Source organism: Diceros bicornis, chromosome 8 (genome assembly GCF_020826845.1).
Source record: "Diceros bicornis minor isolate mBicDic1 chromosome 8, mDicBic1.mat.cur, whole genome shotgun sequence".
In the NCBI taxonomy this organism is placed as follows: domain Eukaryota; kingdom Metazoa; phylum Chordata; class Mammalia; order Perissodactyla; family Rhinocerotidae; genus Diceros; species Diceros bicornis.
In genome coordinates this window covers 7,551,486-7,564,571 of record NC_080747.1, presented here as the reverse complement: position 1 = coordinate 7,564,571, position 13,086 = coordinate 7,551,486, and the positions used below count along the sequence as shown (strand labels likewise).

General features: G+C 49.9%; 1 protein-coding gene across 4 annotated transcripts in view; it reads left to right on the top strand.

Annotated features, from left to right (window-relative positions):
- The window catches only part of SLC2A9 (solute carrier family 2 member 9), a 261,777-nt gene that overhangs the window by 46,259 nt on the left and 202,432 nt on the right, over positions 1-13,086 (top strand). For 3 of the 4 annotated variants that reach the window (XM_058546729.1, XM_058546726.1, XM_058546730.1), the window contains one exon: positions 1,263-1,361. The exons of the other annotated variant lie outside the window; for it this stretch is intronic. In XM_058546729.1, coding sequence (XP_058402712.1) covers positions 1,263-1,361 — 99 coding nt within the window. The remainder of the gene's footprint in view (positions 1-1,262; positions 1,362-13,086) is intronic. 4 annotated transcript variants of the gene reach the window in all.

Here is a 13,086-nt window from a genome sequence, read left to right as displayed (position 1 = left end):
TGGAGCCGTCTGGCATGGAGCCCGTGCTAGAGGAGGCTACCGAGCTGGGTAGAGCAGGGGTTGGCTGTTGGGTCCTGCTACCCCTCCCTGAGCTGTGGACCTCATCTGTCCTGTGGACCTCATCTGTCCTGTTTACTGCTGTACCCTCGGAGCTCTGTTAGGGCCTGGTACCTAGAACACACACACACACACACACACACACACACACACACACACGCATTAAATGATGGCAGAGAAAGAAAACGCCTTCCAAGAGCACTGGGTCCCCTCTATCTGGAGAGTGGCCCACATGTCCCTGGCCAGCCTAGGATGGCAGCCCTTCTGCCTCCAGCTCCTCCCAGCTGGTCAGCCTTTGCCAAGGGGCCCAGTGTTTCTGCTCCTGGTCCCGTTGTGGCTGTGGCCATCCTTGGATGGAGCCGTGGGGCAGGATTACATGGAGGTAAATGCCTTGTTCTCCGGGCCAAGTCCTGTATCTCTCTGCCTGTAGGTCCTTGCCCAGAGGTGCTCATACTGGCCTGTAGATTGACACCTTAGCTGAGAACAGGGCCTTCATGGGTGTGTGTGAGCCTCTCTGTGTGTATGCGTGTGTGTGTGTATCTGTCAGCAGCCTCAGACCCCTTCAGCAGCCTCAGGACACTGCTTCCAGGTGAAGAGGCAGTGTGGTGCAGTGGTGACTACCCGAGGGCTGGAGCCAGCCCACCTGGGCTCCAGCCCCTATCCGAGACAGCTCTGTGCCTCTGTTTCCTCACCCGTAAAATCGGGATAAAATAGTACTGATATGATGATTCCATGACGTAACACTCAGAAAGTGCTTAGAACAATGCCTGGCCTGTAGCTCTTAATAAATGTCAGCTGCTACTGCTGGCAATGTAGTCGAGCTTTGCTTTTTGCTCCTATGTGGGTCCGAAACTGGGCACACTCAACTATAATAAGAGTGTGCAGCAGCTTACAGAGCACCTGCTAAGGACGTCAGGTCTGCGTTTCACGGATCCGCGTGCAGCCGGGCGACGAGGCCAGTGGTGAGGCTGCCGACGGAGGCACACTGACCTCCGCGGGCTGTCACCACTCGCCCAGGGCGCACGCCTGCGCAGGCGGACCGGGAAGGGAACCCCGTCCGCTGGCTGGCTCCAGAAACCTCCATCCTTGCCCTGGGAATTCCTGGGACAGCCTCCCCAGCCAAGGGGACGGTCCAGATGCGTGCTGCGGGGCCCTGGCTCTGCGCCTGAGTGCCGAGTCTGATGCGCTGTCCTCTCCTTTCCCAGGACTGGTCCTGCTCGCTCATCGTGGCCTCTCTCGTGGGCGCCTTCGGCTCCTCCTTCCTCTACGGGTACAACCTCTCAGTGGTGAACGCCCCCACTCCGGTGAGTGCCCCGCGGCCGCCGGATGCGCCCGGCAGAGGGCGCGGTGGCGACGCGGAAAACTTCAGGTGTTACCGTCTGGCCCGAGATGGTACCCGATTCTGCACCTTCGCAGGCCGCTTCTGGGCCAGACCTTTGCTGGACGCGGGAGAGAGGCGGGACAGAAAGAGTGAGACCAGCCCCCACCCTCGAGGTGGGGGGTGGTGGGAGATACAGAAACAGATGGTGATGGCAATGTGGGGGGTCACTTCCTTATGGCTGGAGTGTGGGAGTCCTGGGACAGTGTAGGCAGAGGAGGTCCCAGGGGCCTATCCTGAGGGTCTTATTCTAGGCCAAGGAGCACAGAGTCTGAGGAGCCACCGAGGGACCTGATGCAAGGAAACGTTTTCTTGATTTGTTCTTTCTGTACTTAGGGATTTTAATTACGGCTAAAGGTCACTTGGTTAAGATCCATTGTTGGCTTTGGTCTGGAATCGGGTCATTAGGTGCAATTCCCCAGGCCTTGCTAACACCGCTCTGCTGGTTTGCAGAGGAAGGTTTGGTTCCCGTCTACCTAGGCCCTTAGGTTTAGGTGTTACCCATTGCTGGGGCTGCTGCTTCTGCCTGACCTACCTCCGCCCCTGGGGTAGGGTGGATGGGGCATGTGAGGGAAGAGTTCCTGCAGGAGGTGATTCTGCGTCATCAGCACGGAGGCCTGAGATGTGAAACCTTTGCAGGAATGCAGGTATGGTGTGGCTGGGGCACAGGACGTGTTTTGGGGAGCATAGGGCAGGAGCTAAAAAGTTGACAGAAGCCAGGCTGTGGACCTTCCTGGATGCTTTTCAGGCATTTCCTGGTGTGGGGGCCCAGCATCCCTGGGTGCAAAACGCAGGGGAGGCTGGACCTGTGGGTCTCAAAGGTCCCCAGGAGCCCTGGGATTTTCAGAGGTGCCTCAAGGGTCCAGACTCTATTTGTGCCAGGACAGCCCTGTTATTTTACTCTGTTAACTCTTCTATGTTTTGGAGTTCTGTGTAAGTTCATCTGAAAAATTGATTCTGATGCTAAAACCAGTTTGAAAACCGGGGGGCATAGGTGGCTTCTCTGAACTCGTGCAGCAACCAACGGCTTTGATTTTGTCATTGTCATATCATCCTGAGATGGGGTCTGATTTGTCCACACTTGTCTTTAAAAGAGGATTGGAAATTTGGACTTCTGCTTCATCTGGAAAGTTCTGCAGAACCTCCAGCAGAGGGTGGAGAACCTATGACTTGTGGAGCAAAGAGACATGAAAAACTTGAACCTGGGATAGAATGAAATGGGTGGAAAAGTAATAGTCAAACAATGACTGTGGGAACACAAGGAAGGAGCAATTCTGTCATTCATTCATTCAAAAATTTTTTTTTAATTAATAAACTTTAGTTTTTTAGAGCAGTTCACGGCAAAACTGAGCAGAAAGTACAGAAAATTCCCATATACCCCTTGCCCTCACACATGCACAGCCTCCCCCACTATCAACGTCCTGCACCAGAGTGGTATTTTTGTTGTAATCATGAACCTACCTTGGGACATTGTTATCACCCAAAGTCCACAGCTAACATCAAGGTTCACTCTGGTGTTGTGTGTTCTGTGAGTTTTCACAAATGTATAAAGACATGTATCCACCACTGTAGTATCTTCCAAATTAGTTTCACTGCCCTAGAAATCCTCGGCTCTGCCTATTCATCCCTCCCTGCCCCCGACCCCTGGAAACCGCTGATCTCTTTACTGTCTCCATAGTTTTGCCTTTTCCAGAATGTCACATAGTTGAAATCATGTAATATGTGGCCTTTTCAGATTGGCTTCTTCCACTTAGTAGTATACATTTAAGGTTCCTCCAGGTCTTTTCATGGCTTGAAAGCTCATTTCTTTTTAGCACTGAATAACATTCCATTGTCTGGATGTACCGCAGTTTACTTAGCCACTCACCTACTGAAGGACATCTTGAGTGCATCTACGTTTTGGCAATTATGAATGAAGTTGCAGTAAACATCCATGTGCAGGTTTTTGTGTGGACGTAAGTTTTCAGTTCATTTCAGTGAATACCAAGGAGCACGATTGCTGTGTCATATGGGAAGAGCATGTTTAGTTTTGTAAGAAACTGTCTTCCTAAGTGGCTGTAGCAGAGTTCTTGTCGCTCCACATCCTCACCAACAGTTGATGTTGTCAGTGTTTTGGATTTTGGACATTCTAATAGGTGTGTAGTGATATCTCAACGTCATTTTAATTTGCCTTTCCCTGTAGACACATGATGTTGAATATCTTTTCATATGCTTCCTTACTATCTATAGATCTTCTGTGGTGAGGTGTCTGTTAGGTCTTTTACCCATTTTTTTAATCAGATTGTTCATGTTCTTATTGTTGAATTTTAAAAGTGCTTTGTATATTTCGGATAACAGTCCTTTATGAGATGTGTCTTTTGCAAATATTTTCTCCCAGTCTGTGGCTTGTCTTCTCATTCTCTTGACATTGTCTTTCACAGGGGAGAAGTTTTTAATTTTAATGAAGTCCAGCTTATCAATTATTTCTTTTATAGATCATGCCTTTAGTATTATATCTAAAAAGATACCCAAGGCCATCTAGATTTTCTCCTGTGTTATCTTTTAGGATTTTTATTTTGTTTTGCATTTATGTCTGTGATCCATTTTGAGTTAATTTTTGTGAAGGGTGTAAGATCTGAGTCTGGATTCTCTCTTGCACTCTCTTTTTTTTGCATGTGGATGTCTATTGTTCCAGCACCATTTGTTTAAAAGACCGTCTTTGCTCCATTGCGTTGCCTTGGCACTTTTGGTAATGATCAGTTGACTGTATCTATGGGGGTCTATTTCTGGGCTCTCTCTTCTGTTCTATTGATCTAGTCATCTGTCCTTTCACGAGCACCACACTGTCTTGATTACTGGAGCTTTGTAGTAAGTTTTGAAGTAGACTTGGGGTCCTGTCGCCCTGTTTCGTGCTCGGCCTAAAGGTGTGTCACAGGCCCTAACGTTTGGTATTTGACTCATGTTGCTACTAGAAACAGAGAGGGGTAAACAGTCAGCAAACCCTCAGCGGCCTGCGCTGTGCGTTCCGCTTGCTTGTGTCGTGTGGTTAGGTGCTGGGGTGGGAAGTTGAACAACGTGTCCCTGTCCTCAAGGTGCCCCCAGACCAGCAGCAATGACAGACGCCCAAGACGTGTTGTGCAGAGATGTAAACACAGGCCTGTGGAAGGACTTTATTCCACTGGGAAGGCCAGGGGCCCGGGCTGGGGCTTGAGAGAGAGCAAGGGGCTTTCTGGGAGCAGTGAAGAGATGGGGTGTCTGGAGTGTGGAGTCCAAAGTGTGGAGCAGCAGGAGGCTGAGCAAGGGGTCCAGGGCCAGCTCAAGGAGGGTCTTGGGGGTCAGAACAGGAATGTGAGCCAGCACCACCCATCCTGTGAGCACTGGAGGAGGGCCGAGGGCCAAGGCTCAGCCCGGGGAGCCCTCCCAGGGTGGAAATCGCCTCGAGCTGGAGCCCGTATGCGAATCCCAGCCCCATGACACAGGCGCCTCTGCAGACGGGTAGTGACAAGCCCTTTGTGAAGTGGCCGTGAGAAATAAAGGAGGCCTGATGTTGGAGGAACTCAGCCCCGTGTCCAGCCAGCACTCAGAATTCTCTTCCCCTTGTAGTGGGCACAGATGGGTGAGCGAGGCAGCCCCAGGGTGCAGGAGACTGGGAAGAGATGGCAGACAGAGGCTGCCACCAGGGGATGCTGATGAAAATAAGTCACAGGTGGACACCGACCCATGGGAAGGGACGCTGGTTTAGCAGTGACACAGGGCCCTCTTGAGTGGTGGGATCATTGGGGTCCAGGTGGTGGGGGGAGCACAGAGGGACTGTAGACTGTGGCTACTTACCATTTGGTGAGGCAGAATTTCACGCAGCGGCTGATATTAGCCCTGGCTGCCACCTAGCCACAACCTCACAACGGTGCTAAACTTTCTGGAATGCCGATAGTGAAAGTAACTCCCACCTATAGGCATAGACTGTGCTTGCCCATGTCTGGGATAGTTTGTAGGCCATCAGATTTAATCCTCGTTATAATCCTGCAAGGGAGCCGTAACTAACCCCCTTTCATAGATGAGGAAACTGAGACCCCGGGAGGTTAATGTGTCCAAGTTCCTGGGGTGGGATGGGGGGCCCTTTAGCACCCACTCCTTAAATTTCCACTGGTTTCTCCTCAACACAGTCGCCCTAAATGAGTGTACATCCTATCCACCCTGCTTTCAAAGACCGCCCGAAATCTGACCATGTATCATGCCCCATTTGGAGGAGAACACCCATGGGTCTCGTGCGTCTCCACAGGGTCCTCAACCAACTTTGGCTGATGGGATGTGAGCTGAAGTAATTATAAGCCACTTGAGGCCTGGCCCTTGAAGACATTCCGGAAGGTTCTTCAGGTCTTTATTCCCCCAGATGGCATAAGTACAAGGTGGCAGAGAACTGTCTGACGTGCACTAGGCGTTGCATGAGCTGGAAAGAAATCTTTATTGTCTTTTTTTTTTTTTAATTAATTAATTAATTAATTAATTTTAGTGTGTGTGTGTGTGAGGAAGATCAACCCTGAGGTAACATCCATGCCAATCCTCCTCTTTTTGCTGAGGAAGACTGGCCCTGGGCTAACATCCGTGCCCATCTTCCTCCACTTTATATGGGACACCGCCACAGCATGGCCGCCAGCAGCGTAGAGCGCGCACTTAACCGCTACGCCACAGGGCCGGCCCCTTTTTATTGTCTTTAACCATTGAAACTTCGGGGTCTCTGTGCTGTGGCAGTGCCCTGATCACTATGACCACAACCCCAGCAGCTACCCCCAAGTCAGGCTCTAGCCTAGCCCACTGCAGGGTCTTCTATCTCGTTTCCCTGTTTCCGCTCTGGTTCCTATGGTTTATTTTCCACCCGAAGGACAGAGGGATCTTTACAAATGAAGGCAGATTGTATTGTGCCTCTGCTCAAAACCCTCCACGGCCACCCATCACCCCTAGAAAACATCCCGCACTGCTATGGCCTACAAGCCCAGGGCGTCTGGCGCCTAGTGACCGTGCTGCTCTCATCGCCAGCACTTTCCCCCTTGCTCCCTTGTTTCCATCCATACGACCCCCCTCTCCCCACTGCTGCTCCTCAAACACACGCCGCACACTGGCACCCCAGGGCCTTCGCACTTGCTGTTCCCTTTGCCTGGAATGCTCTTCCCCAGACAGTCCTATGCACTCTCCTTCAATTCCTTCTGGCCTATGCTCAACTGTCCCCTCCTCGGAGAGGTCTTCCCTGACCAGCCCATCCAAAATAGTGCCTCTCCATCACCCTGTAGCCCCTCATCCTAGTTTATTTCTCTTTATAGTATTTAACACCGCCTGAGATATTATATATGTATTTGCTTCTTGTCTATCTTTCCCCCTATTTTAGAATTTAAGCCCCATGAAGACATGGACTTCATGGTTTTCTTGCTTCTGTGGCGCCTAGAACAGGGTCTGGCACCCAGTAAGGATTTATAGTAAATATTTGCTGAATGCGTAAATGGATAAATTTAAGATTATTTAAAAAGTCCTTTGTGTGCAAATGCAGTTCCAAGGCAAGTCCCTTAGGCCTCCTTGCCCACAACCGAGTTGCCAGCTGTGAGTCTGTCCTGTGTGAAAATTCTAGTGCTGCCTCTACCACATTCACACAGATGGGGACTTGAACTCAGGGCCGTCTAGTTCTAAAGTATACCTTCTTTCTGTTCCAACAAGCTGATCTGCTAGAGCTTTTATAGATTTTTGGCTTTGCAAACCATAAGGTCTTTGTCCCAACTACTCAGTTCTGTGTTTGTGGTGAGAATTCAGCCATAAACAATATGTAAATGAATGGGCGAGACTGTGTTCCAATAAAACTTTATTTACAAAAACAGGCACTGGCTCATTGTTGGCTAGTCTCTGTCTAAAGGTTCCAGGAAAGGGGTGGGGCTCCTGTAGGCACCTGGTGTCCGTAGGAACTCCCGGCTGAGAGCTGGCTGGCATTACGAACAATTCATCCATAAGCGGTGAATTTTCCTACATATGTTATGTTTCCCAATATTTTTCTCTCCTTTGTCCATTTATTGCTGTGTGTCTAAGCCTTTGTCTTTTCTGTTTCTAATGACTAATTCTAATGGGTCTAGTTCTTTCTATCTATCTGCCTACCTGTCTACCTACCTACTTATCTATCTATCTAAAGCATTCTGATGTCCTTGTAAAAGGCTGTGCAAAATCCAGGGCTAATTTACATACCAATCAAATCTAACACGATAATTGCTTGAATTTTTAAGCAGTCGTGAGTGCAGGCTAAAGATACTCATCCAAAATGTGGCAAATGGCCTTAGATTTATGCCATGTGAAGCCTTGACCTTTAGTAGGAGAATGTTGCTTGCCTGGGATCTGCTTCGTTAGTGCTGCTTCAATAATCCGAGGCTGCCAGAGTTGTGCTGGGAGAGGTCCCCTTGATGCTTGAGGGCCCTCAGCATCTGGCTCCCACCTGAGGGGCTGGCGAGGGCTGGTGGAGACATCACAGGCTGGTGGGGGTTTCTGGGGTCCCAGGGCTGTTCTCTGGGAGCCGAGGGGTATGCCTGTCCTTTGGCAGGCAGGGCTGATGCAGCTTGCCTGAGGTGATGTGTCAGCACAGAGCATGAGTCAAAACTCCTCCTGCTCCTGGGTGTTGTCCAAAGAGTCTACAGGAAGATTCTGGAAGCAGTGTTCCAAGGAAATGTAAGGTCCGAGCCCAAGTGGAAAATATGGAGGCCAGGCTCTAGTCCAAAGGGGACCCACAAAGACAAGGATGGTGCCAAAGGGAAGGGGGCTCAGGCCAACCAATCACCAGGAGCATCTGGTGAGGAGTGTGGGCCTGGATGCGGTGCCTGAGGCTGCAGGATGAGCCGCCGGCACACTGCAAGGGGCCTGAGAGTGCGGCCAGCCTCCAGCAGGATGACTGCTGGGCTGGACATTAAGAAGAGTCACCAAGAAGGACCAAAGTTGAGCTAAATGAGTGTGTTGAATAGGAGGCATGAGGGAAAATAGAAATTAGGAAGCAAACAGAGAATGCTGTCTGGGAAAACAGACAGAAGGTGAGTGGGAGGGAGAGTTTAGGGCTGATTCCAAGGATGGAGAGTGAACACCTGGCGCTGTTTGCCCAGTTCCTGGCCTGTAGTGCAGGCAAGTGCTCGGACATTTAACAGAAGTACAGCAGACAGGATTCTACAGGTCAGTGTCATTATAAACATTCTAGGTCATTCTCTTTCCCTGGCACCCAGCAGAGTGCCTGGTGCAAAGGTTGGCGATGACCAGACGCCGACTACCCAGAAGTGGGCTAGATTCACAGGTTAAGAGCACAGTCCTCTCGAGACGGCCCACTCTTCAGACACCAGCTGCAAGCAACCTCGCGGATCCCAGGGCTGCCCACAACTCTGACCAACTGGTTACAGATTTGGGGGTTCCCACTACCCCCCTCAGTTTTGATAATTTGCTAGAACAACTCACAGAACTCAGGAAAGTACTATACTTGCAGTTACAGTTTTATTCTTGCAAAAAAGATACAAATCAGGACCAGGCAAAAGAAGAGACACATAGAGTGGGGTCTGGGGAGTTCCACACACGAAAATTCTGGTGATGGCTTTGCAGGGAGTCAGGATGCATCGCCCTCCCAGCATATGATGTGTAGAAATACACAGAGTGCTGTCCACAAGGGAAGCTCACCCGAGCTTTGGCATCCAGAGTTATTATTGAGGTTTCATTACGTAGGCATGACTGATCAGATCCATCTCCAGTCCCCTCCCCTCCTTGGAGGTAGGGCTAATATCACGTGGCTCAAGCCCCAACCCTCTGACCCCGTGGTTGGTCTTTCTAGCACAGCTGCTACCCAACCTGAGTTATCTCATTTGCATAAACTATCAGGTGGGATCTGAAAGGCCCCCACATGAATAAAGACAATGCAATCACTCAGGAAATCCCAAGGGCTTAGAGGCTACCTTCCAAGAACCAGGGAGAAAGGCCAGCCAAACTCTTAATTATACAACTGTATATTGTATCTATGCAATGTATACTATACAAATGTATGTTCAAAACGTAAAAACACTAAAACACATTTGTTAAATGAATTAGTGAATGAGAGAAGGGGGGAGTGAGAAGGAGAGAATGGATAAGAACTTTGCTTTGGGGTCTAACATTTCGCTCCACTCCTACCCCATATAAATTCAGACTTAATTGAAGCAAAACCAGCATCCACAAAAATAACAGCGAATGGTTTGGCTTTTATAATGAATTACTCACCTTTCCAGTGATTTCTGAGTTAGTGACCTTTGGTCTTCCCTTGGGAGGAGAAGCAGAATCTCACCCCATTGGTGTTAGTATTTAAACCCAGGGCTTCAGCAGAACAATTCATTTGACTCCCCATGAATTTCCCAGCAGAAATGGAATATTCCATCATTTTCCCCTCCCTAATCCTTCCCTATGGGCAGGTAAACAAATGGTGATAAAGGCTTGAATTATGATCTCTCTGCGAGAAAAGAGCCGCCCCCGTTAGCCTCAGATGTTAGTCGATGGTTAGCGTCTAACGAGCCAGCAAACAGAGGACCCGGGAGCGAGTGGGTGCTGGTCCTTTGATTCATCCCACCCCAGCCTGCAGTTTTAGCAACTGTTCTGGGAGCCCCCATGCTCTCAGAGATGCAGGGGCACGTGGCATGTGGCGGGGTGACCCTGTGTGGGCCAAGGCCTATTGTCAGGAATACTGAGAGGATGATGAGTGTAGATCGTGTCAAAGACAGTGGCCTGGTCAGGTTGATGGGGGACGTGGTGGGGCTCAGCATCTCGGCGGGAGAGAGCTGAGGGCTGAGATTACAGGAGAAACCAGTGCCTCCTGTCATTACAGAAACGACTGGCAATTATTTTGATGAAATGGGGTGTCTCTGGTTAATTGAAGTGTGGAACGTGACTGCCTTTGATTTTTGAATCTTGGAGTCTTTCTCTCTTGCTCTTTTCTTCTCTCTTCCTTTTGCCTCACCTTGTCTCACTAGATATAAAAGCAAAACAGGGTTCTATTACACAAAGCAAACAGAATAGGCAAATTAAATAATAAAACTACTACTGTGAATCCCCTCTGTGAGGCAGGGACTGACTCTCATTTGTATACCAGCCCGTGTGGCAGATAGTGTGGTGATAATCCCGTTCTAGACAGAAAGGAACCGAGGAGGAGAGGGATTGAGTAACTGGCCCAAGGCTGCTTGGCCAATGGATGGCACCCTGTGTCTGATCGAGGCAGTCACAACGTCGGTCCCACCCAGAGGACACTTTTAAGACTTTGTCTAAATCTACTCTTTTTTCCAAAGAGAGTCCATATATGCTGTTTTATATCCTCCTTTTTTTTTTTTTTGGCTTAATATTTATATGGTGAGCATTTTCACATGTTGTTGAACATTCCCCATCCCCAGAATTCCTAATGGCTGTGTATTGCTGCCTCATGTGGATTTCCCATCTTCTTAATGTGGGCCTCTTAGGTCGTTCCCAATGTCTCTCTAGTGTAAGATGCTGCTGCCTCGTTTACATTGGGAGCTGTGAGTCACGGTTTGGTTTGGGTTGGTGTGGTTTGGTTTTAATCAGAGCTGGCAGAGCTGCTAGCTGAGAGGAGAAGGGGGGCCTTTCCAGGCCTGGGGTGCTGGTTTCTGTATGTTCCAGACTGTGGGTGCCACCCCTGCTGCTCCATCCCCTGTGGTCCCCAGCTTATTGGAGCTGGGAAACCTGCATCCTTGATTCAGAATTTTCTCATGTCGTAAGATTCCTCTGGGGAAAAAATGCCTATGTTGAACGTAATGGGGAAAGGACCAGGGCCCCATCAGCGCTTGGGGAAGCTCTGCTTAGAGGGGCGGGGCCGGTGAGAGCTGCAGTCAGACAGAGGGAACAGAAGATCGCCAGCCCAGCAAGGTGAGCAGTCAGGAAAACCTGGAGGGAGCGTGATGGAGTGGGACTGCTGGTGGGCCTAGAAACATTTTGTTTCTGACCCATGGGGGGGGGGGGGAGAGAGAGAGTGAGAGAGAGAGAGAGAGAGAGAGAGAGAGGACTGAGATTTATTGAGCAACTACTCTATGCTGGCATCATGCCAGGGACTCCACACCCTCATTTAATCCTCCTAGCAGCCCCTCCTGTTCTATAAATAAGTCATTCCAGAATTGGTGCTCAAATCCCTGAACTGGATTGGATCAGATGGCCTTTGAAAGCCTCTGCTGCCTCCAGACTGGTTTTCAGCAGCCAGAAGTAATTTGAACAGCAATGAGAACACTCGCCTTTTCCATTCTAGCCAACCAGAGGACATGCTGAAAGGGGTGGGAAATGTCGTCTCAGAGCAAATAACAGGTCTGCGTGAATGCACTGTCCCCCTGTAAACACAGCTATGCAATCTCTCGAAAGAATGTTCCAGCAGGAGAGAGGCTCAGGATTAATCTTTGTAGAATAAGAAGGATATTTGGGAGGGCACACACTTCTCTGCTTCTGCCTGGGGCCAAATAGAAAATGAATCTTTCCTCCTTCATGTTCCATATAATTAAACCCCAGGGCCAGGCCGCCCCCCCTCACTGCGAAGGTGGTTGAGGGGAAACCCAGAAAGCTCTGAAAGTCTTACTTGCCTGACTATTGCTTGCAATCGAGGCATCCTTTTCATCGTGTTCAGTTTTCAGACTGAAAGCCAGCCGTGGGGCAAAATATTCTCAGGTGTCCAGAAGTACAGAGGCTTCTTTCCCACTTAGCCAAACTCCTCCAGGGGCCTCACACAGTCCAGGGGAGAAACCCACCACAAACGTGCAGATAAACAAGTCAAGTCAAAATGGGTGCTGGACATTTTCCTCAGGGCCTGAGAGGTATGTCAGGGTCCCCAAGACCACCTCCAGGTTTGCTGATTCACTAGGAGAACTCACAAGACTCAGCGTGTAGTCCTGCCCATGGCTGCCATTTCTCACAGTGAAAGGATACAAAGCAAAATCAGCAAAGGGCCAAGGCGCCTGGGGCAAAGTCCAGAGGAAACCAGGCACAAGCTTCCAGAATCCTCTCCCCGTGGAGTCACACGGGATGCGCTTAATTCCCCCAGCAATGAGTGTGACAACACACGTGAAATGTTGTCCACCAGGGAAGCTCATCAGAGACTCAGGGTTCAGGGTCTTTATTAGGGGCTGGTCTCATAGGCAGCTTCTGCTCGGCATGCCCACAATTCCTGACTCCCAGAAGGAAAGCAGGTGTTCGGCATAAACCACACGCTTGGCACAGTCTAGGCTCCAGGAGCCACTCATATCAATTCTGGGAATGGGGGGAACCCTCTCGAAATCCAAGTTCCCCAACACCAGCCCAGGGCCGACCTCGCAGGCGGGCCTTTCAGAAGACTGCAGTCTCAGGCCGGGTGTGTTAACTCTTTCTGCTCAGGAAGCCTTAGCTCTGGTATTCAGGTGACGTTAGGTGGCACTGCTGGGCTTGTGGAATTTTGTCCTTCTGCGGTCCTGACTCCGAAGAGCCTGGTTTGTAAGGACTTCTGTACTGTTTTGCTCGCTGTGCCGGTGTGTTCGGGTGTGTGGACTGTCTTTACATGTCCCGAAGGAGCTATGGGTATGACTTGCTCTGTTATGCAATGAATGGTGTGCGTACTTGGGCCCCTCCACAAAAATGTTCTATTTATGTGTATTTTACAACACTCCTGAGAATAAATTTAGATGAGT